This window comes from Momordica charantia (genome assembly GCF_013281855.1).
Source record: "Momordica charantia cultivar OHB3-1 chromosome 4 unlocalized genomic scaffold, Mcharantia_2.0 BLBB01000004.1, whole genome shotgun sequence".
NCBI classification, from domain to species: domain Eukaryota; kingdom Viridiplantae; phylum Streptophyta; class Magnoliopsida; order Cucurbitales; family Cucurbitaceae; genus Momordica; species Momordica charantia.
This window is the reverse complement of record NW_028275162.1, coordinates 18,727,488-18,753,312: the sequence shown is the minus strand read 5'-3', so window position 1 is coordinate 18,753,312 and position 25,825 is coordinate 18,727,488. Positions and strand designations below refer to the sequence as shown.

At 32.1% G+C, this 25,825-nt stretch overlaps 1 protein-coding gene and 1 long non-coding RNA gene across 2 annotated transcripts; both read left to right on the top strand.

Moving 5' to 3' along the window:
* Positions 1-5,115: 5,115 nt before the first annotated feature.
* LOC148211976 (uncharacterized) lies at positions 5,116-8,511 on the top strand. Its single transcript, XR_015790379.1, has 2 exons — positions 5,116-5,687; positions 6,461-8,511. It is a non-coding gene; the product is annotated as an uncharacterized LOC148211976 (long non-coding RNA).
* A 15,384-nt stretch (positions 8,512-23,895) lies between these two features.
* On the top strand, positions 23,896-25,333 carry LOC111008015 (ethylene-responsive transcription factor ERF118). Its single transcript, XM_022280594.2, has one exon. It carries the CDS (start codon positions 24,047-24,049, stop codon positions 25,001-25,003), a length of 957 nt encoding a protein of 318 aa, XP_022136286.1. The 5' UTR covers positions 23,896-24,046; the 3' UTR covers positions 25,004-25,333.
* Positions 25,334-25,825: the final 492 nt, after the last annotated feature.

Genomic DNA, 25,825 nt, shown 5'->3' with positions numbered 1-25,825 from the left:
AATGAAAACATGGCATTTCAATATCCTCAATGATTAAATGAAATATAAGCTCGGAGAGCTTTTTGACCATTTCTTCTACAGATCCCATTTGACTCAGTTGGTCAAAATGGTTATTTCAATTCACCACTTGAAGAGGTGCGATTTTAGAAGAATTTCCTTCAAGCTCAACCTCCCAACCAACTCCATGAGTTCTATAACTTCATCAAGTGATCAAGCTGTAGGGGGATTAATTTTAGCATAGTTTTACCCTACTTTTCTCTATACTTTGAACTTAAATTCTAGCCATCCATTTATTTTATGCATGTTGTTATGAATTTATATATATTACATAATCGTTTTTCTCTTTAAACAACTTCTTTTCAACATAAAACAGTGATGATATTTACTAAATATTTAAGTATTCATGCACATAAATGTGTTAGAGAAATATGTAGAGAAATTAAGGAAACATGAAATTAATCAATTTGAACCCAATAGTAGCGTTGTTACCTTAAGACAATTTTGTTCCCTCTATAGTGCTCAAGGTTTCATAAACAATTGTCTTCCAGGATAGGACGGATTTCCAACCTATCAATGCAGGACTTCACGTACAGGACTCAACGAACCATTAGTAATTAAGTAATCATATAGAGGAAAATGGAAGAAGAATTTGAGTGAAGATTTCCTGTTTCAAAATAGACAAGAGCTACATATTTATAGACTATTTGTGATCATTCACATAATCATATTTTTTCATGTAAAGTTATGTCTTTTGATAAACGAACATATTCTTTCATATAAGGTTGTGTCCTTTACAAAATATACATCATTTCATGAAAAGTTGTGATTCTTCATTTTGTTAAAAATAATCTTATTCATAAAATCCAAAAATGTCCCACATGAATAAAATTTATTTTAAAAAATGTAGGATTACTCAACAAGAATAATTATATCAGGATAAGTACTGGTTTGAGACTTTGAACTTTCTTTAGTAAAAACTATAGACTTTACATCGCTGATCAGTAGATAAAAGATTTTAAACTGCTAACTTTCGTGTAAATCAAACCCATAATAATTACATAGATAGTCTTCAAAATACTGTGGTTCACATGTTTGTATTCATTTTGGTCCTGAATACACCGGTAGAAAAGTGGTCTTCCATGACAGTTGTGAACAGTAAAAAAATTTGGAGGAGAAAAAAACTGTCATAAATGATGGGGGCGTGTTTTTGGCAGGAACAAACGCTATTTTTCGGATTTTGTAAGTTTTATGACAATTAAAACTCTCATGAAAACCGAATTTTCAATGACAGTGAAAAACAGTCACGAAATGGTGGAGACGCGATTTTAGCAGGAAAAAACGGTGATCTACGAAAATTTTCATGTTTTATGACATTTTATAATTGTCAAGAAAAATTAAAAAATTTCAAGTATTCCGTGACAGTTACCTAGACCATCTTGAAAATCTATGACATACAAAATGTGTAACAAATGATTTTGAGCGCATTTCATTTGAGTCGAAAAAACTGCAGTTTTATGGATGATATTACTTAATTCGAGATTCTCCAATCGTAGTGAGTATAGATTTATGACTAATAGTTTCCCCAAATACTCCATGAAATAAGTGGAAAATTGCATTTGGTTTAGTGGTCTGCTTACCCTACGTAATTGTGCCCTTCTTCTTCGATCCCGAGTTTGAGTCCAGTGGATTTCAATTATTTTTTTAACTCTCTATTATTATATTTGTACAAAAAATTACTTTTTACAATAAAAAAATTAATTTAATTATATTTTCCATTTAAAATAGATATATCGTATCCACGTTTCCTTGCATAAATTTAATTCATCATGAAAATTAAAATATGATGATGAACATAAAATAATATAAGTTAACTCTAGTTTCACTAAGCATTTCCTAAATAAAATATTCATATTTAAATTATACCTGAATTTTTTTTTAATTGGAATGAAATGTAGTCCGCTCAATCGACTACTTAGGAATTCATTTTGGTTTAAATTGGAACTAGTTAGGTTCATGAATCTTTAAATTTTTTATAACATAGAATTTTGAATTTTAGATAAATTTTTTTAATTAAATTTTAGTTTTGAAATTTTGTTTTTTTTTTCATTAGATTCTTTAAGAATGTTAATATGAACTTTTGGAAAGAAAATAGAAAAAAGTCATAATTTTATTCAATAAAATGAAAAATAAAAACTTAGTAGATATATTTATTAAAAAAAAAGAAAAATTTTAAATATATAAATGATAACATATTTAATTTCTTATGTGAATTGAACTCAACACCAGTAAGACTTATGGACACCAAACACCAACAAAATAAATTTATTTTATGTCAAACTAAGTATAACTCAACAGTAATTGACATAGATTGTAAACCAAGAGGTTGTGATTTCGATCCACCACTCCACATATTGTACTAAAAAATAAAACGCCATCATCCTTCATCTTCCTCGCACCGTCGTTCAAGATCCGTTACTTAGATGACGAAAATTCACATAATCGATCGCCGATACTACAAGAATTATGAGTTTTTTCTAACGCTTTTATTCTCGACGCTGGGCAGACATCTTTTTCTTGACTAAAGAATAATAGTCGGGACTTTGCCGACTATTTGCCTAATAGTCGGGTAAAATTTTGTTTTTATATATTACTACTCCCGACGGTTTATTGAAATAGGTGGGAGAGGTTTATATTCCCGACTGTTTTATTATATAGTCAGACAAAATTTGTTCTTAACTTTTTTTTTTTAATTTTCACTCCCGACTATTTTTAGTTTTTAATTTTTTTTCAAATATTACATTTCCCAACTATTTTTAAAATAGTCGAGAGATATTAATATTCCCGACCATTTTAAAATAGTGACGGTAATATTTTTTTAATTATTTTTAAATATTACAACTCCCGACTCTTTTGAGAAAGGGTAGGGAAAAGTAGACTTTCTCAATTATTTTAATAATTGTCGAACAATGTTGTTTTAATTTTTTTTTTTAAATATTATGACTCCTTTAGAAAAATAGTCCAAGGTCGCTGCACCTTCAATCCAGATTCAAATTTTGAGGTACTTTTCTTACTCAATAGTTTTTTTTCTTTATTTTAAAAGTATTGAATCCATATAGTTTAGAGATGAAATTGAAAGGTCATTTGGATTTCTCCTTAATTGTTGGTTTTTCGTCTTTCGGAGTTTTAATTTTGGATAAATTAGAATTTAAATTTAATTTCATGGGATTAAGATAAATTAAGTTTTCGAATTTCACAAAGAGGTTTTCAATTTTGACTTAATTCAATGTTTTGGAAATTTAATTTTCCTTTTTCATTTAATTTTTAGGTTTTAAAATTAAGTTATCTCTAATAAATTGTTGAAATGATTTTTAAAGTGGGTTCTTATTAGAAAAAGATTCAGACGAAATCATCTTTTTTTTTTATAAAGCTTTATTAAACATTAATAAAATAAAAGATAAAAAAAAATTAAATAAACCAACCTTAAAAAAAAATCACCATCTTCTTCCATTCCCCCTACCTCTTAGCCGTCCACCGGAAAATTGACTCAAATGACCTTCACAAGTTTTTGGGATGCTCACATGACCTCCTCTTTCAAAATATGCTTGAATGACCCAATTTAATATTTAATTGAATTTAAAAAGAAATGAAATTACACTATTATCCCTCTGTTCAAAAAATCAAACCATTTATCGGACGTCTCTTTCTCTTTTCCTTCTCTATTCAAAATCGTTTCTATTCCATCATCTTCTCCGTTTGAAATCGCTTTCGTTCCATCTCCTTCTCTGTTAATTTTTGTTCTTTTCCATTGATTTGAATGCTAGGGTTTCGATTTCCATCGCTGTTGAGGAGTTTAATGTTTTATTTTTCCATCGATTCTGTTTTCCGGTGTTTGGATGAACGAATACAAGAATTACATTGCATCGATTTAAGTTTGTTTCTTGTGTATTTCATGTTTTGAAAAATAGGAAAACTGATTACTGTTTGTGTGTTCCTTGTTCTTGATTCTTGAGTATATTATAATGTCAATTTTGAGGTCTCTAGTCTCTGTGTGTGTGGATGTGAGGTTTATTTAAAATATTTGTGGTGGGAGGTTGAAGAAGAAGGACAAACTCGCGCGAAGTGAGATGGACCTCGAGCGAGATCGAAGAAATTTGTTCTTTCCCTCAAGGTTTGTTAAGTTTCTGTCAAAATTCTCTGGAATGACCTTGGGCGAGGTTGAGCCCGAGGTAATTGAAAGACACTCAACCTCGAGCGATGTTTGGAAGAAATTTCAAACCTTGCTCGAGGTTCTAGTAGGCCTCTAAAAAATTTCCCGAGTGCAGTCTCGCCCGAGGTTGAGACCGAGGACTTTTCCAGATGCTTAGAAACCTCGAGCAAGGATTGAAATTTGAAAGTCGCTCGAGAGTTTGTGCTCTCTGTTATTTTTCTTGGGTTCGACCTCGGGCGAAGTTGAGCTCGAGGTATTCGGAAGAGTCACCTCGAGGTTCAAACTCTTCGGAATACCTCGGGCTCAACCTCGAGGTTGAGCCTCTTCAAATACCTCGGGCTCAACCTCGCCCGAGGTCGAACCCAAGAAAAATAATAGAGGATTAACAAGAGTGACGTTCCTTCTTCTTCTTCAACCTCCCACCACACAACTGAACTGCTATCAACGTAACATCTCACAGACCTCAATTTCAACAGAACAATAACAAAGGAAAAATCAACAAATAACATGGAACGAAAAAAAAGTAAAATCGGACAACGAAATCGACGGAAAAAAACCTAATAGATGCATTAACATTCATGTATTCGTTCATCTACACATATGAAAACAGAATCAACGGAAAAAAAAACCATTCAACTCCTCAACACACAAAAAACGAAGCCGTAACCATTCAAATCGACGGAGCAATGGAAAAATTAAAAGAAACGAAACTTACCTCGATGATTAAATCAATTTCTTTCACTTTGTTTCAACACGAAGAAAAAGGGGAAGCGAAAATGGAGAGAAAGGAGAGCAAACAGTTTGATTTTTTGAACTAAGGGGTAGTACTGTAATTTCACTTCCTTTTAAATTTAATTAAATATTCAAGTGGATCATTTGGGCACATTTTGAAGGGTGGGTCATTTGAGCATTCCATAAACTTTTGAGGGTCATTTGAGTCAATTTCCCCCGTCCACCCCACCCTTCCCTTGTTTATCAGCCACGCGCCGCCCCAACTTCCCCGTTGCCGACGCCCTCCCTCCGGCGACGCCTCAGATAGCAGCAACCTTTCTTCCTCTAGCGTCGATTTCAACCAATCCATGGCGGGGCGCCGAGAACGAGCTGCGTTTTCCAACATTCCATGGCTTGTTCCAGCGGCGACACGTCTCGGTTTCTCCCACGACAGTAGCATCCGTACCGGCGGCGCATTCCCAACCTCAGGCAGCAGTAGACCGCACCGGCATCAATCTGCAGCAGCGTCGATCTGCAGCAGCGGCGACGAGGCGCACGGCAGCGCGTCCTTAGCAACAAGCGACCCACGCGATTTTTTACGGTCCTTATGTGTTTCGCGGCGGTTCGTGGTGGTTTCGGTGGTCCTGTAACCTTCCGGCGGCGGCTTCGTGTTTCTGCCATTAGATTCAGCGCTCCCCCGACAGCTACGTCGATTCAGATCCATGGCAGCCTATTGGAACCCAACGCCTTGTACTCGAACATAATAAAGGTGACGACCAGCAGCGGTTCTCTTCATGTAGTAGGTTCATTCATTTGTTTCATGATAATTAAGGAAAAAGTTGTCATTGTTATCTGCCTAATCCTGTCCATGGTTGGTTTCTCATCTAATATACTTAATTGATCAGATTTCCACAATGTATCTTCTCGAAGATTTTGTTGGTCTACTAAGAAATTTGGTTTCTCTTTATAGGGATTTTGCTTTCATCTTTCATGTTAATGGTAATTACGCCTCATTTCTCATTTGAAACTTTGCTTCAGATCATGTTATTGGTTGATCATTCTAGAATTGAAAAGTGAAAAGTTTGTCAAATGTCCCCTATAATAATAACTTTCCCATCTCATTTACAAAATTTGTCCATATCCATAAGTTTGCAACTCAAATCTCTAATACCTATGTTATGCACGTCCAACCCATGTTTTAATTATTATGTATTTCTTTTTTTATCTGCCTACACTTCACAACTATAATTAAACTAACAATTTCAACCATTCTAGTTTTCTTTTGTGTTGTGGAATGACCAAGTTTAATCTATGGCTTTAACAGTAGATGAAGTAGAACATGCTGCATTGTTGCTTTAAAATTATAGGATAATTGTTGGAAATTATATGGCTTGAACAATAGTTACATAATATAAAGTTACTTTTTATGCTCGAGTAGTGATTGATATTCGGTTCTGTTATAGGCTCTAGGTGCATTTACTCTACATTACAAATTGTTGCAGTGGGATCTCTAATGATACATTATGGCATTGATGATTGTAGGAAAGATGATTATTATCAATATCTTACTAAGTTCAAAACAGATCGAGAAAGAAAGGAGATAGTTGACCAGTCATTGAAGGGATATGAGGCATGTTTATTTCTACAACTTTCATTTATAGAAACTAATTGATTTGATTTTTACTCGTCAACTATATTGCTTGATGTGCCCTTTGCCAAGTTCATGATAGACTGCTTCAAGCATTGCAAACGTAGAACTCCCATCAACTCATCCAATCCATCTTGGCCTTACTTCCTACTTTTATGTCTTCTACTATGAGATTATGAATTCTCCATAAAGGTAAAAGTAGTTTTTTCTTGAATTAATTCTGTATCAATGACTAGGACTTGCCACTTGGCCAACGCTAGATATAGATCTAGTTTTTGTGTCATGCATATAGTTTAAAATCTAGTTGGATAATTGTGTGGCTATCTGCAGCAAAAATAGTCCATTAAGATTTAATTTTTATATGTATAATACATATAGTATAAAGTCTAGTTGGATAATTGTGTGGTTTAAAGTTTAGTTAGATAATTTTGTGGCTATCCTGCAGCAAAGATAGCCAATTAAGACTTAGTGTTTATATTTGTGTCATGCATATAGTTTAAAGTCTAAGTTGGACAATTGTGTGGCTATCCTACAGCAAGGATAGCCAATTAAGACTTAGTTTTTATATTTGTGTCATGCATATAGTTTAAAGTCTAAGTTGGACAATTGTGTGGCTATCCTGATAGCCAATTAAGACTTAGTTTTTATATTTGTGTCATGCATCTAGTTTAAAGTCTAAGTTGGACAATTGTGTGGCTATCCTGCAGCAAAGATAGCCAATTAAGACTTAGTTTTTATATTTGTGTCATGCATATAGTTTAAAGTCTAATTGGATAATTGTGTGACTATCCTGCAGCAAAGGTAGCCAATTAAGATTTGGATAAATAGATTGTTTTTCCTTGTTAATGTTCAACATTTGTGTTATTCATAAATCCATTTTATTTGGGTAAAGTCTTTAGTATTTGGAGAATCTAAAAAACTGTTAGGTATTGTCTTTTTGCTTCTTTGTTTTAAGAAATGTTTTGTGTGAGTGATTTGAGAGAAAGAAAAAGATCTTAGGTGCTTATTGTGATTGTTAGCTCTCTGTTGAGGCACTAAATAAAGACTATGAAAGTGTGTTAATTATAGAAATAAGGTTTACTTATCATCTATTTATATTTTGTAATTGTTAAAACTGATTACATAACGGATGACCTAAAATGGATGTAGATCCTTTAGAGATTGAACCAAAAATTTGTGTCTATGATATCCAAAATTGTTCTCAAGTTATTGTTGGCTTATTTGGTATATCCAAATTTACACTTGGCTTTTAAGAGAATTCACACTTGGTTTATTTGGTTAATTTGTTCTCAAGTTATTGTTGGTTTACTTGGCAAACCACGCAACAAACTACATATTTTTTTGCTTAACATAATGGTAGGTCTCTCTTGAAGCATTAATGGGGATAGTTAAAAGATGTTTTCTCTTGAAAGATACCTATATCAAATGCTGGACAATAGTGGGATAGTTAAAGGTCTCTTTCCAATGCTTGTTGATTTTCAGTGTTTTTATTTTTGGTTTGTTTGATTCATGACCCTTCCAAATTTATATCATGTGGGTCGATTTTTTATATTTGTCTACGATTAATATTTCTTGTAATGAACATTTCATATTCGTATATCTATACAATTGTCGTTCTTTTTATCTATATCATTGATTCATCGTAATGATTTTTAGCAAAGTTGTGTGACTGCATATTTCACTAATATAATGCATGTTGGAGTTAGAAAGCAAATATGAGAGTTAATATTAATATTTCTTAATTGTTCGTTTTATTTTGTTGAAGGAGTAGCTTGTGAGAGCATCATTTTGAGAAAGGAGAATGCATAGGGGAGAGTTTCGACATGTATGGGTTGATGTAATGTGAATATAGTTTGTTTGGTTAATCTGAAACATATGTTTCATTCTCTTATTGTAGTTATGGTATGGTATTTATATAAAATATCATAATATACAAATTTGATCATACTTATTTTGTATATGTATATGAAAACTTTGATCCTATTATATGTAACTTTGTTCCATTTTATAATTTACAGATATAGATAAATTTTTTGAAACGTGTACAGTGTTATTAAATGTATTTCATGGCTGTTATGAAATTTTCATATAAAAACTTTTATTGACATTACAAACCTTTATTAAACACAAATTGTAACAAAAAAAACTGTCATAATTAATCAATTGTCATATATAAAATTTTCGTGATAGTTAAAATTATCAATATAAAGATTTTAATCACAATTAAAAATTGTCAATATAAAAATTTTAATGACAGTTAAAACTACCAATATTTACCGTTAAAACTATCACTATAAAAGTTTTCGTGACAATTATAAATAGTCATTGCTACGTTTTTCTTGACATTTATCAACAGTTGTTAAAAAATATTTCATGTCAATTTTAAACTATCGTTAAAAAATATTTCGCGACATTTATAAACTGTCGTCATTAAGTTTTTATTGACAGGAGAATAAAATCTTTCATTGTTTTAGTAACAGTTGTAAACTGTAATTAAATGAGTTTCTATGACATTTATTAATTGTGATGAATGATTTATTCGTGACAAAGTATAACTGGTTGTAAATGCATTGATGACAATTTTTCAAATTTGTCATCTTCTCCTCTTTCTTGATGTCGTAATAGATGACAAAAAAAAAACTGTCATGAATTATGTTAATGACAGTTTTTAACTTTCACTAAAGCCCGAATTTCTACTAGTGATACCGCCTAGTTTCATGAGTGTTTTTAGAGAATTGAGCCTTAAAAATTCTCGTAGAAATGACTCATTCACACCCACATAGGTTACTTCTTTAAAGAGTATCCTGGTAATACCCTATTCTTATAAAAGAATTAAAGAGTCATTAAAAGAATATCTTAACCTCATTCATTTTCAGGTTAGCATTATTTTTATAATAAGAATGGTTAGGAATTTATCATTCTTTCTTAGTGTCCTCTAAGATGTATACATAAATTTGTTTTCCCTTTTGAACCTAGATCTTGGGATCTCCCGTCGATTAGATTGGATTACCATTATGTCAACTCTTATGTTATAGGCTTCAAACTCATTCCTATGTAAGATATTTTCACTTGCTCTCTTGCCAAAGCCTTCATAGGGGATCTAAAATATATCTTCCGATCTACCCTGAATCCAAGCTCAAATCTGAACGGAATTGACAAAGAACCTCTCGATTGCACAACACACTCCAACGGCAACGACAAATGTCCAACAACTGGCAGCGGCAAGGTAGACGATCCAACGATGGCAGCTAATCAACGACGAGCTGCAGCTTTTGACTACGATGGCAAGCAACTACCACAGAATCCGACAGCTACAAGAGTCGAACGATGAGCGACAAGTACGGCGGCACGGCTAAACTTTCTCTCTCAATGGTGCTCTCTACATCTATTATTAGGTATCAATTCCAATTTTTCTATTCAATTAATCAGTATTCTTTATTTTTCTTCTCTTCATCTTTGTTACTTTGTTCCAATTCAAAAAGGAAATTTTGAGAGATGAACCATGTAAATTGGAATCCAACAAGTGATCTAGCTCCCCTAATTAACTCAAAATGGCAAGGGTTAAGTTCGACTAGCTCTCTTATTGTCTTCTTTTGTGCTGTTCGATTTTTCAAGTTCAATAAAAATGAATTATGTTCCAACTTTTATTATTTCGTTCTCTGTTCCTTCTATCATGAGCTAATTTTCTTAGTCTGGATACTTGGTTTGTATTTGAAACACAATTTCAAGGGTACAAATACCAATTTCTCAATAAATGTGTTTAGTTAATGCTTAATTTATTTGGCCAACTAAAAAATTGATTAGTCTTTAACTTAATTTTGAAAATGTTATGTTAGACAAACTAAAAATTCGGTTCCAAAAACAATGGAAAGGTTACTTTAGAAATAGAAGACCAAATTAAGAGCCCAAACATAAGATCTTGCCCATTAGTTATGGTTGGTGTAATAAAATAACATATAAGTTATTAATAGAAATATTTGATAACTAGCATTTATCTTATAAATGAAATAAGACAGTTTAGAAGTAAATTTAGTGCAAGAATTTTATCAGTGCACCTGACGCACCTTCATTCAAACATTTCACTATTCTTTTTAAAGAAAAAGTTAAAAGTTCTCGTGGAAACGATCTCGAAATACTTTATTTCGAATTCTTACTTGTGATAGTTTATACTTGCACTTTACTTTTTGCTATTAATCAAATAATCTCGTCGCAAAAGGATACCTCTATGCCTATAATGAAGTCATTCTCACTCATTTCTACATGGTGAATTCATAAGATATCTTTACGCAAAAGCTCTCTCCATTTGTTCTCATTTTGTTCACATGTGGTTCATTTGTCGAGGTTAGTATAATATTGTACTGTGTATAAAGTGTTGTATATTGGGAGACAATTGTCTATTCAATCGTAACGCACTTGCAATAGGCAAAATATTGTCCCAAGAAATTTTACTTCGTGCGTGCTGCACGGTTAAAATCTCCTCTCTGATATATTCTATTTCGAGTATTCTATAATCTATAAATGTTTGTTTCTATTTCTCGTATGTTATTGTTATCCACATATAATAGTATATACACAGTAGATATTCCAGGGATAATGGGTTTAATGCAACCTGCTTACTTTCCAACAATAATCAAAGAACGTTAAAATATAAGTGGTTAGATTGGAACTCTTTAAATAATAAATATCAAGAAGAAAGAAAAAATAAAAAACAGTAAAACATTATAAGGAACTAAACACCTATCAAAAGAAAAAAAAATCATTTTTACTTCTAATTAAACTTTTTAATTAACCAATTTTACTACTAACAATGACTTCATTATAGATCAAAGGTTACACTCTCGACCATTGCCTACATGAGTTATATTCACAGATATAAGTGTGATAACTAATGTAATCCTTCACAAAGTAATTAATGGTCAAAGTTGGACAAAATTACTGTTTTGTCCCTAGTCTCATCATTTGCTCCTTAAGTTAAACTAGCTCTCTAATGGATAGTCTTCCGTAATCTCGTCGTGGAAAAAATTCACTTTGGAATATCAAGAAAGCGGGCACCCTGTTAATCAATACACGAACCAATACTTTAAGGAATCACTTATATACATACTCAATAATGAGAAGTGCACACTTTGTACTTCGCACAATCGAGAGTTTGTGAATTCCATCTTGTGTAGGAACGTTCCCAACTCTCCACTCGAATGTATCCATAAAAATGAAGGCTTATATGGTGAACGATGTTCACATCACCTTTACCCATGTAAATCAAAGAACACACTCATGTAGGCAAAAGTTAATAACACACTAAAGACTAAAATCAAATGGGCATATTATCATCTCAATAATGTGTCTGCATATTTTCTTTAACAGTCTTATAAGAATCGGCATGACACATCACGGTTCAATCTTATGTAACCTCATTGCATACATGCCTCCATTCACATGTAAATACATGAACGATTTGGAATATGACTATTTATAACATTTTCAAAGCTCATTGTAAAAATAATAACACTAGAAAAGGGTCCCAACCTATCCATATATTATAAATATTCAAACTACTGCTCTTCAACTAGATCCTTTTGTATGTACAATACACATCAAGTTTAATAACATATTTAATAGCTTACTACAATTAAGCAATCAATGTTAATTTGCAGGACAAAATATACATTAATTATTAAGTTTATATTATTTATATCTGAATAGTTTACCGGCTAATATCACGAGTTTAATTTCAGGCATGCATACATTCCAGTAGAATGATCTAAGATTAAGTACTAACTTAAACTTTGGAGTTTACGTGGTCAAGTACCACACTAGTGCACGACTTTGTTTGTGGGTCATCACTTCGACTAAAAAGACTTCCATTTTGGAAACGATACTAACTTGTCATCTCATCCAAAATCTTCCATCAACAAATACATATGAGAATAGTTTTAGAAGGTAAATTACAATACTATTCAAAGTTTAAGGTAAAGATGACAACATTTATCCAAGTTTAAGGGCCAACTTGAGTAGAGCTCAAATGGGTCAAGACATATATCTCCAACTAAAAGGTGATAAACTCGAATCTCCATATCACATGTCATTGAAAAAAAAGCCCAAAGTCAAGATGTAATCAGATTAAGTTGAAAGTTTCGGGTAAAAATAATTAATTTATATTTTTTATTAAAGAAATGGTTGAATGGATAAATGGGAAATTTTAATTTGCGAAGGAAATAATAATGGAGGTAGTAAAATCACGTGAGGGCGATAATGGGGAGAGAGTGGGGAAGGGGGCCGTCATTTCATTGTACAAATTTGGGCTTCATTTTTCTTTTTTTATTAAAAAAAAAGGACATTGTCATTGCGTACGGTCTTATTGGGATACGGGACTCGCATTCAATACTTATCTCTCCCCACTAATCTCCGCCGTTGGATTCTCCGTCTGCTCTGATCGAGGCCAACATGGTCACGTGCACAGCGTGCTCCTCCCCCTTTTTCCTTTTTCTCTATTCCCCTAAAAGCCCCCACTCCCCTGCCCGTTACCAAACTACCAACTGTTCCCCACTCATTAAATAACATTCTCACTTCCACATTATTATTATTATTATTAAACTTTTTTATCATATCATTTCTTTTTTCTTTTTGATAAACACACAACTAGGAATCTAAATCCCCAACGCCAATCTACTTTTTTATTAATTATTTCCACAAGATATTTATGTTGTATAATTTAAAACCTATTTTTGTTTCTAAACTTTCAATCTTTCTTTCTTTTACCTTTATATATTAAATCAACCACATTAATTGAGACCTATTTTTTTAGATGGGAGGTTCAAATACGCATACTTCTAATTTATTGTATTAAAAAAATCATATTCTCAATTATTTGCTTCGATATTTAAATTTATTTTGCATGTGTTTTATATTAGATTTTATTTAAATTTTTATTTAAAAACAATGAAAAATAACAAAATAAATTTTTATTGCAAAGATTAGACTAAAATATCATGTTTAAAAGCTTAAGTAGGGGAATAGGATTTAAATCCATTTATATGAAGTTTGTTCCTCATGTTATTAATAATTTCAATTTTGTTCTTTGTATATTTTGATTTATTGACTTAAATAGTTTTTGACATTAACTAAGATTATTGATTATATTAGTGTAGGTTAAGATATCTATTGTTGACTTTGATTTCTAGACAAGTACTAAGGAGGTACCACGTATGTGCTATGTATGTTTTCGTCTCTTTGCTCGAATTTGACTTTTGCATAGAAATTTATCACTGATGTGGTGCTCTATCAATTATACTCTGATGCTTAAGTTAGTACTTGGGGTGGGAGCAAAGGAGTATGGAGCATTAAGATATTAGCAAGTAGAGATTTCACTAGTCTTTCAAGTAGTTAATTTTGTGTACCTTGACGTTGGTCCAGTAACTTGAGGCTTTCCTCTTTCTGATTCCTATGGCTTCATGTGTTTCTCTACTAGCACACCACATGGCGCCCTAAATCTACACCTCAACATCTATAAATGGTTAAATTTGCCCTACCTCTTTAGCTTAAGTTTTTAAGTTTATTGGACATTTAACATGTTTAACATTGTATATAGTATAAGGTTCTCTGTTTCAACCTCTGTATTGTCATTTCCTTCCCATTTAACATTTATGATCTGAAACTTGGGAATGTGAGAGGGATAATTTAAAGCCTTCATAATTGTATTTTGTCTTTTGTTAAACAAAAAAAAATATCAAACATCTTTGACAATGATTTTAGTTTTTTTATTGTTTAAAAAGTTAGAAAATGGAAGAGACGCTAGAGAAATCTATATAAAGTAAATATGACAATTATTATATACTAATATAAATAATTAGTTTAATAATATATATATATATATATAATTTTAAATTTTATTTAATATTTTATTCACGATTAAGTAAATAAAGTTAATAAAATATATATGAATTGTCTAAAATAGAATCGAGGATGGGATAGGGGAATGGGTGTGAAATGCATTCCTTGTTCTTGAACTTGCCCCTACGGGAATTTTGATCACCCCTAGTATAGAAAGAGACATGAAAGTAAAAGTTTTTATAGATAAAAAGAAACTCTTTAAAGAGAAGTTTTAGAGATGTAAATTTAGAGAGACAAAGAAAAATATCTAGAGAAAGAAAATTTAGTGACAGAAAAGTTAGAGATAAAAAGAGATTTTTTTTACCAAAAGAGAGTAAAGTTGAGAGTAAAAAATATATGAGAGAAAGAAAGAAAAATTATAATGATAAAAAAAAATTAAAGAGTAATATGTTAGAGACATATTTGTTAGAGAAAAAATAAATAAAAAGTTAAAGATAATTATGAAAGAGAGTTTGTCGATTCCCGATTATAAGTTCTTGTTGGTCACGACTTATAATAAGTAGTTATTAATCTAAAAAAATACTCTTACTAGATCTAAATCCAAAACTCAGGATCCTAGACTATTACATGAGACTCAAACTTTATGTAGAGATATAAATAGGGATCAAGTTTGAGTTAAGAGTCTAAATGGTCTATAGTATAGGAATAAGGTTGGGCACCTTATTCTGGGGATACTATGGATGCGGCCCACTTTGTAGCTAGTACAAACAATGTGATCCTAATTGGTTCATGTGAAGACATGTGAGTGGGGGTATCCTGGGCAAAGAGTTTGCATAAGACCGGACCACGAGATAGTCACTTTTACTTTATAACACGTTTACTGTCTGAAACTGACTATCTCGACTTTGATGGCCTAGGTAACTCGATCTTAATCCTAAGTTAATTATGAACTTCTATTTACTCGGGATTATCCTTAGATTTGCATGGGTGAGAACAACTCAACAGCGCTGGCTCAATAAGCCTCTCATTTCAGGGGTAAGACCAGATAGATAGCTAGGAACATAGGGTGCAAGAAAGAATTCACTACTACCCAATTTTGGGATAGTAGAGAGGTTGTTCTCTTAAGGATTGAATTCAGGTCTTGAACAATCGGCGTCACCCTCATCAAAAGGTTTGAGAGGATTTTTTGATTTGATAGTTGGACTACAAATCGTTGTTCATTAGAAGATCGGTGGGACTTAAGGAACAAGAGGTAATTACAGGGGTAAAATGGTATTTTGACCTTATTTGCATAAGCTCGTGCACAAATATATATACATTCAATAATTCGAGTGTTTATATTTGCTAGAGAAGAAATAGATTAGAAAGAGAGAAAAAAAAGTTAGAAAGACAAAGAGAGAGGAAAGTTCGGAAAAATATTAAATTTTTTGAAAGGGAAAAATGAGAGTGATATGTTAAAAATAAAAGAAGGAAATAAAAATACATAGAGATTATAATTTTGGATAGAAAGAGAAATAATTATAAATATTCTAAAGATTAAAATTTTATACGGTGAAAATTTATAGAGAGAAATTTAGTCACGAAACAGTTTTAGACTGAGAAAGAAATTTAGCCTAGATAATTATGTCACACCGAAGAAAGTTGAACATGGGAATAAAAAATAGATTTTGAAAACGAAAATCTTTATTTAAAAACATTTTCTTAAAAATTTACTTAGAATTTCAAAAATGTTTTTAAAAATAGAAAACAAGATTGAATTGGTTATGAAAAAAACCTATTTTCAAAAACCAAAAACCGAAAAATTAAATGATTATCAAACGAACTCTAAGATTTAAAAGTGATGCTTTAATTTTGAGGTTCACAAAATCATTCTAAATAGTCCTTGAATTTAGTTGACATTAACATTAGTTGATCATTTTGATAAATATATACCAAATATAACAACGATACGCATTATTTTTAATAAGTTAACAAATAGTTGACTAAATTTAAGGACTATTTAAAACTATTTTGCAAACCTTCAAAAGTCAAACAGAAAATAAATCGATTTTAGACACCAAAAGTATAATTTACACAAGATTATTTTAGTTCAAGATTTTTAGACATTTGCGTAAACTAGATTTGATCTTTTTTTCAAAATGTCTATTATTTGATACGTAAACTTTTGGCACTTTGACTTTTCAAAATGCCATATTTTAGTCATAGAATATGGAAAAGTGGTGGTTTTAATTATTGATATTATTTTGCTATTTAATATTCACTGTCTCATTCAATTTATAGGGCTTTAATACATGTCCATCCACATTTAAAGCCACATTATTATTTATCTGCTAGCTAAATAGTTAGCGCAAAATAACTTAAAAACCAAACTTTTTTTTAGTACAACTATTATTTTTTAAAAGTGAATTAAAATTGAAAACTTGAAAGTTTAATTTAAGAACTAAAATAGGCATTCATTTTGACAATGAATCCAAAATATAAACTTCAATGGATAAGATAAGATTTAAATCATCGTTTTTTTAACGGTAAAATGGAGTTACCACTTCATGTGAGATTTTGTTTTTTAAATATTTTAGTTTAAAAAATCTATCGTATTTATTTATTCATTCATTCATTATTATTATTATTTGAGTACTAGTTTGAAATCTTATTAGGGATTTTTTTCCTCAAAGTAACAAATGGAGATTGAAATTTCGTCTTGGTTCTTTTTTTTTTTTTTTTTCTCTTTTGAGTACTTTGTCTTGGATTTGTTGGCTCAACGTCCATCATCTCATTTATCAAATATATTGGTCAAAGTCAACATAGCTCAGTGGTAATTAGCATATATTCCAACCAAGAAGTTATGAGTTCGATCCCCCAATCTTTCGAGGATTATCAATTCCGAAGGACCCACCATATTGTACTTCTAGGGAAGGGTCTAACATAACGTGAGGAAGAAAGTAGAGTAGAAGGGCAATAATCTTGATGATGAGAGTTTGTTTCAGAGTGTGTGCCGAATTCTCACAAAGAGCAGTAGCGAGCGTCCTTGACAATTCTCTTTTATAGTGTATGACAATTTGATTACAGGATGTTAACGCCAGATGCTCACTAGCTGTCCCTGGTACGGATCTCTCAAACACGCTCGACCTTAAGAACAAGTGCACTTGGTATTGGGCCCGATACGCTCAACCTTTGCCTATTCTTTGCTAACCCGCTCCATATAGTTGAGTGAGATTACGTGTGGCGACTTTCATTACAAACATTTTTAATAATGTTATAAATTTTGTAGATGATTTGTTATAATGATTTCGATACATATTTACTTTTCAAAAGCAATGAGCTTTCTAGAGCTATGATTATATTCTTTTTAAAGAAAAAAGTGAAAAATATTTTGGTGCAAAAATTGGTTGACCGAGATTCAAACTTGTGACCTCTTGGTCAGAGATATGTCAATTATTATTGAGCTACACTCGTGTTAACTGTCATAATGTCACTTTTCTACACATATGACATTGTTTTAATAAAATAATTTAAAATATGATATTGTTAATCTTATACATCATTTGATTAACTTAAATAATGATAAGAACCAACTTGAGCATATAGCTTTAATGCCTTTTTTTTTCTTTCACCAAAGGTTGAAGATTCAATTCCACCCCCCACATTTAATTTGTTGTACTTATGTGACAGTCATTAATTAATATAAATGTATTTTCTAAAACTAATATAAATGGATTATAACTCGTCAAAACGAATATAATTCAACGGTAATTGACATATATCTCCAATAAAGAGATTTTGAGTTCGATCCCTCACTCCTACACCACATGTTGTACTAACAAAAAAGATTAGTATAACTTAGATATTAATTGCTACATACTCATAACAAATCACTAATTAACGACATGATTGATTTGCATACTTTAATTTTCCTATATTTTGAAAGAAAAAAATCCTATATTTACTAATATATTTTTTTTCAATTACTAGTTTTTATTTACATTTTAACAGCATTGTTATTGTGTACAAAGACAAACTTAATTAGCTGACGATTAAAACACCTTGCTAAAATGTGGGAGGTTGAAACCTCAATCCCCACATTTGTTGTACTAAAAGAAGCCAATCGTTAAATATGGTACTTGGGTTCACACGACATCTTTGAGATTTCAAGAATTTTGTGCAGTGTCTCTTTTTTTATTCCAAGTCGAAAGCAAAATATGCAAGCTGCATCATTCTGCTTTGGTTCTCTAGTTATCCAATTTTTCTCAATAGCTCTTGAATGTTTACGGAGAAGAAATCTTCATCCATAGCCCATGTGACTTTTATCTCTTAATAGGATATCTTTTATCTAAAAATAAATAATAAAAAAAAAACTTATCAATAATTTGTTAACAAATATTATTCATTACCCTTGCAAAATATATGTTTGTTTATATATATATATATATATATATATATATATATCACATATGTTTAGAAAGAAGATTTTTGTTTATTTTACGGTGTAGTCTATTTTAGTTCCCTAAACGGCCGTTTGGTTCAAGGTTTTAAAAAAGATGCATGGGATTAAGATACCTAAAAATAAGATGCCTTGGAAACAAAAATAACTGTTATGTTTGGTTGTATATATATTTGAGATTAAGATGCCTGAAAATGAATTATATATATATGTTTATTTTGTATGATTACTCTAGAAATATTCGTTTGATGTGATTGTAAACATTGATTTAACTATATTAATAATTTAGTACCATAATCAGTTGAATAATTAATACTAAATGTTATTTAACTAAGAGTAGGATTTGCATCCCAACTTTCGTTATTAGGTTAGCAAAATATATATTCACACACTTATTATTCATTCAATCAATTTTGTTTTGCACTTATGTGTCTATTATTGTTAGGGAGTGATTATTATATATCAAAATAATTGTGTTATCACCTACAATTGCCATGTTTTTTTTAACGGTAAAATGGCAAATAAACAAAAAAGAAGCTACAGTACACAAATTAATTACATGAATATAATGGCAACATCAAAGTACGAACGAATAGCATAAATATATAACTTTGGAACCTGCGGAAATTTTAGTAGTTGATTGCTTGTTTAACACGTCGTGCTTGCCGACTTGAACACAGTTAAATGCGTCAAGGTTCTTATGTTCGACTAGAAAGTCGTGAGTTCGAATCTCTCCGCTCCTATATGTTGTACAAAAACAAAAATATATGGTATCTTTAAAAAATATTTCTTCATACACGAAGTTTTGAATTTTAGAATTTGTGTTTATATTTTTATACTTTTTGTACACTTTTATTTTTATTTTTCAATATGTTATCAATAAATTTTGTTATATCATATTTTTACAAGTTAATTTAGTTCAATTTTTTTTAAAGAAATAAATTGATATGAAAACTCTAGCAAATTAGAATTAGGAACTTTTGGATATATGAACTCCTAATTCACAGACATTAAAACTCCAAAATTCAATATTTAGCACAACTCTAAAGTAGAATTAGAATAAGGTTATGATCGAAGACCATGAAGTGAGGAGAACTAGTTCCTTATTCGAGGTTGAACACTCTAAATTTGAAATCAAGATTAAAAATTGCAAAATTCAAGCGCTCTTAACTTAATTACCAGAAAGAAACGGCTTAAAGGCTCAAAAATTTCATTAGATAAAAACTCATTTGTTCAAACAATCTAAATGGTAAACTTATGTATGACCTACCAATAAAAATAACGCAACAAATATTAATTCTAATTTATTTCGGTAAAAAAAATAAATAAAATAACCCACTAAACTAATTAAATAATATTAAGGCTAACATTTGGCCCAAAATAAGGCCTAATTGACTTAAGCCTTAATTAAAATAAAAATAAATGAAATTAACATCTACAAGTAGTATCTTGAGTGAGGTTTGATGGAAGCTTGCTAATTCGTATCATCCTCTTCTCTTTTTTTTTTTTTTTTTTTAAGAATTCGTACCTACACATAAAGAAAGCAAATTAATAACTCAAAAATAGAGCGTTTCCACAGATAATAAATTAATTATGACAACTATATGTGATAGATATTTTATATATGGAAATCAAGGTTAAATTTGTTAAGATATAATCTAGAATTTTAAAATTCGTTAGAAAGATGCGTATTCTACGATTTTAAAAGCTGGTGGTCAACATATTTTGCAAATGAATTCCTTTTTTGTTTTGATAAATAGTTTTTTGCAAATGAATTGCATTCTAAAAATGATTCTTTTTAATGCCTCATGCTTCTAAGAATTCGAATTCGGCAACAACTATGCATCATTCTGATGAGATGATAACTCTTTTGACTTGAGTTGCTTTTAAGAGTGAAATTATCTCTCCATCCATCCTTTTAACATCATTTGTCTGCTTAATTTGAAAGTTCTTAAATTTGAGCCATCGAAAATGAACGTGTATCTTGTAATTAGTATATAGGTACTAACTATCAAAATTTTAAAGCATTTTTAACAATGCTGGTATAGTCTTAGGATAATTCTCATTTGAACTTGGTGTTAGTTATCCTTCTACTTGGGCGTCACAAATTTTAATTGGATTGATTCCCATATTATTCGCGAAATCAAGTTTTTATTTAATTTTTTTTCTTTAATACAATAATTTAGAGTTACAGAGATTGAACCTTCAACCTCAGGAGAAGGAGTACATATCAATTACTGAACTATGCTTATGTTGAGCACAGAGACATATAACTTATTCTTTTGGAGTCTGAGGTTCACCCGTTTAGGATAGTAATTAAAAAAAGTTAAATTTGGACGTGAAAGTTGCTATATATATATATATATAAAAAAAAGATGTGAAAGCTGGAAGGGTAAACTGCATTTGATTCAACTTCTAATAAAATCATTGCTGCTTTCTACTTATTGTAAGGAAACAAAATTGAACCAAATCGTTGGTTTGTTCATATGGTTCTTTCTGAATTATTTAGGAAAAAATCAAATGAAACCTAGACGTTGTAATTTAATAATGTTACATTCACCCACTGATTTAAAAAGAAAAATAACACGAAAACCTCTCCATTATCATTAACTTTATTAAAAGTCTTGGTAACTGTACAAGAATAAACCTCTCAAAATTCACGAGTTTAAATAAAAATCCAACTCTAAATTCTAAAGTCCTATCAATACAAATATATTTTAAAATAATTTTCAAACAAAAGTCTACCATAAATTAAAAATTGCAATACTTACGATATTTATTATTGTCAAAATCTAATTTGACAAAATTGAAAGTTGAGGTTAGAAATTGAGTCACTTTGCAAACTTTAACCTTATTAAAGCAAATTATTCAAGAAGATCAATAATAAAATAATAAATTAATTAGAAAGCATTGGCAGCTATATCTATGATCCAACCAAACAAATTGTCATAAAAGTCATTGGTTTGGTCTTACTGGGCTGGTTGATTTGATTTCATTTTGTGTCCCCAAATAAAACTAAACCTAAATTGATAATAAAATAGACACTTCCATATTTATTTATTTTGTTTTATGTTTATTCTGTTAAATTTTTACCGAGTAATTGAATTTTGTTGAGTACAATAAGTATGGTAGGTTTTGATTTGATACTCCAACAAAAAAAAAGGCCTATGAATTTTAGAAACCAAACTAAATGAAATAAAATGTGCATAAGTATTGAAAATTAAAATATAATTTAAACTTGAACAAAATTTCAACAACTTTCTGAATAAAATCGAGATTCAATTCATCGAAAGTATTTATGTGGGAGATAGATATAGATGTTGTCCTACTTAATAGGAAAAGAGAGGGAGAAGTTAAAAAAAGGTAAAAAAATAAAAAGGAAAAGGTAAGAAATATATTTACCAAAAAAGGAAAAAAGTAAAACAGAAGTAAAAGTAAAAGGCGTACGACATTAGTATTAAATCACTCTGCATCCAAATTGCTAAATTCCGACAAATCGTGCATTTTTCATGACTCCTAAGATGGCAATTCCTTATAATTTCGACACAATCATTTTCTTCCCCCTTTTTTTTTTCTTTTGATTTTTGACTGAAATATATTAATTAACTAAATTATTTTTTTTCTGCGTTTGACCTCTAAGAATCTTCGGGAAAGATAATCGTATATATGGTTAGTACACAAGCTTGGGGACCAAGTATCATCCTCAGTGGCAGTCTCGTAATTTCACCAAATAACATGCCCTTTTTTTTGACCGAATCGCGTAGGACAAACTTCCCGACAATGCACTGACGGCCCGCTGCGCCACCTTCCTTCCCAGGGGCAGGCGCGTGAGGGGTAGTTCCTCGGGAGACGTTTCGGGCGTGTGGCACACGCGCTAAGGGGCGCGAGTGGGACGCGCGGGTGCGTAACGGCATAATACACATGAGATGGTGGATGGGATGGGCATAACGCATGAATGTGCATGATGGTGGAGGAGCACATGCCATATCAGAAAAATAAAATACGTAATTAATTTAATGAAAACAATTTCCATATCAGAAATTTAATTTAATTTAATTTTGATACTCGGCTCTCTCCTTTAATAATGAAGGATTTTGACTGCTTGGGGAAAGGTGAATAATGGGCTAAACAGGAGAAGCCAGCCTTCTAGTGAGAGACTGTAGAGTGAGAGAGAGACACACACATAGAGGTATAATATATTCATATTCTAAGTTTTTTTTTTTTTTTTTGGTCAAATGGGTGTGGTTTGATTTGCTTTAATTTTTAATTTTTTTTAATAATATAGCTATTTCTATATCTCTGTGTTGTGTGATGTTTTGTATGGAGATTTGTGTATTCGTTGTTATAGCAATTCAGTCGTAGAGTCTTCTTCTGTCTTTTTCTTCTCTCTGTTTTGGGTCTGCAACTTGAGCGGCTCTGAGGTCTATTTCACTGTTTTCTGCAGAGAGACGATATAAGATAAAAAGTTTCAACTGATCTTTGTCACGTTTTTGCGATAGGGGAACCGTAGCCATAGATTTGTAATCCCCTCTCTGTTCTTGGTTTTGGTTTTGGTTTGCACCTATTTATTATCTTCGTTTTGCTTATTTCTCTTCTGTTTGAAGGGCAGAGGGAGGGAGAGGGAGAGGAGTTTTGTTTTTCTTTTTGGAAAAAGAAATTTCTCTAAAGAGGAAACAGAGTTGTTGGGAGTTGAGGAGGTGGAGATTTATGTCGGCTGGGTTTGACTTGGCTGTGATTGGGGCTCTGTTGAAGCTCTCTGTTTCTTCTTCTTCTCAAATCGCTTGCTTGGCTCTCTGTTGCTGTATGATTCTCTGCTGTTTCCAGCAGAGTCTGAGTCTGGGGTTCCCATCTGTTTCGATGCGTTTGAGACCCAAGAGGTTTGTGGGTTTTTCTCTTTTCCCCTTTCCTTCAATCTTTTTACTGTTTCGATCTATTTCGTGTTCTGGGTTTTGTTCTGATTTTGTTTTCGTTTCTTCTGCAGGACTTGTTCTGGAGTGAAGTGCTTTGGAGCTTCTCATGTAAAACGATTCTCATTCCTTCTTTTGCTCTTCAGAAGAGGGGGTTTCACCTGAAATCAAAAACTGCCTTTCGTTTTCGTTTTCGTTTTTGGTTTCTTCGATTTTTGATTCATTTTCTTTGCCCCTCCTTTGAAGAGTTCCAAAATTTTCCCTACACTTCTTTTTGTTCTTTCTTTTCTTTTTACCTTCTAAAGATGCCGGAGCCTCGAGTTTTACAAGTAGCGAATCAGAAAAGTTTCGGAAGAAAATCGAAGCCGAGACTGAATCTTCCCCAAGAAATGAGAATGACCCGGAAAATCCGTGTCATCTGTAACGATCCGGATGCAACCGATTCATCTTCCAGCGAAGATGAAGGAGACGATTCGAAATCTCTCAAATCCAAACGAATCGTCAGAGAAATCCACCTCCCTTTGTTCCCATCCCACTCGAAATCAACGGACCCCACCATCACGACCACCACTCTGAGCTCTTCCCAAGACAGCAACAATGGCGGCAAAAGGAGGGTTTTAGCCAAAACCCTGTCGACCAGAAGAACAGCCTCCCAATACAGAGGGGTTCGCCAGAGAAAATGGGGGAAATGGGCCGCTGAAATCCGAGATCCTTTCAAAGGAGCCCGCATTTGGCTCGGAACTTACAACACAGCAGAGGAAGCCTCCCAGGCCTACGAATCGAAGCGGCTCGAGTTCGAATCCGCCATGGCCGCCGCCGCCTCCCCTCCCAAAATCAACCTCTCCTCCTCCTCCGCCGCCTCCTCCGCCTCCGCGGAGGAGACCCAATCGGAGAGCGTCGTGTCCCAGACATCCCCGGCCGCCGCCGTCGCCACCACCGCCGCCGAAATGGAAACTTCGTCCTCTGTTTTGATCAAGGAGGAGGAGGAAGTGATGATGATCGACGCGAATTTGATGAACGAACTCCAAATGCCCGATTTGGGATTCGTGGGCGAGCTCAATTTGGGGCTGCCGGAGCTAGACCCGTTTTTCATGGACGACATCGGTCAGTTCCTCGACGATTTCACCGCCATGGACGATGTTCAGATTTATGGGTTCGAAGACGACGAGCCGAGCGGGCTGCCGGACTGCGATTTCAGCGATTTTGGGAATGACGACATATCTTGTTGGGTGGATGAAGCTCTCAACGTGCCTTGCTCGTGACAAGTTTTGCAGATTAGGGTTCAATCATGATCAGTATTAATGTTTGTTATTGTTGTTATAACGATGATGAGATTTTGTTTTTGCTGGAAAAGACTGATTTTCTCGGGAAAATGTTGGGAATTTTCCGGGAAAGTGCTTTTTTGATGGGGAGGAAGAGTCGCAAAAGAAGAGAGAGAGAGAGAAATTCATGTCCTCTGGGTTTTCCTGTGCTTTGAGAGCCGTCCAGGGATGAGGATTTCTTCTTTTTTTTTTTTTTAATTAATTTTTGTTCTTCGAGAATTACAATGGTTTATCGATGGAGTTGAAAGAGTAAATTTCTTTTTCTTTCTCTTCTCTGTTCTTACAGCTCATTTTGTCCGTCTCGATAGAACTATGTGGTCCTTTCGGTCTGAAATTAATTTGGTTTCTAATATAAATCCAACTACTTTTTTTTTTCACTATTTATCAGAAAATTTTATTTCGTAGTTTAGGGGTTTATGTTTAGGGTTTATGGTTTAATTCTAATAAATATTATATTAGGTATGGTTTTGGATTTAATTATTATAAACATTTATAATGGTAGAGTTTAATTTGGAAATAAAGGATTGTATTGTAACCACCGTTGAATGTGGCAGTTGGCTGGCACCCTGAAATTGTATTAATATATTAGCATTTTTTCTATTTTTTTCTCAATTTGATTAAGTTCATATATTTTTTTTGAAATAAAATAAAAAATTAAGATTAAAATATGAAAGTTAAAACAATTAATGTTGCGATTTGGAGGAATATTCAGATTTTCTTAATTGCTTATATCTTGATATATATAAATAATATATACATACC

Bases quoted from the DNA above. Each gene is read 5' to 3' on its own strand.
- LOC111008015 (XM_022280594.2), top strand. From the start codon at position 24,047: ATGCCGGAGCCTCGAGTTTTACAAGTAGCGAATCAGAAAAGTTTCGGA.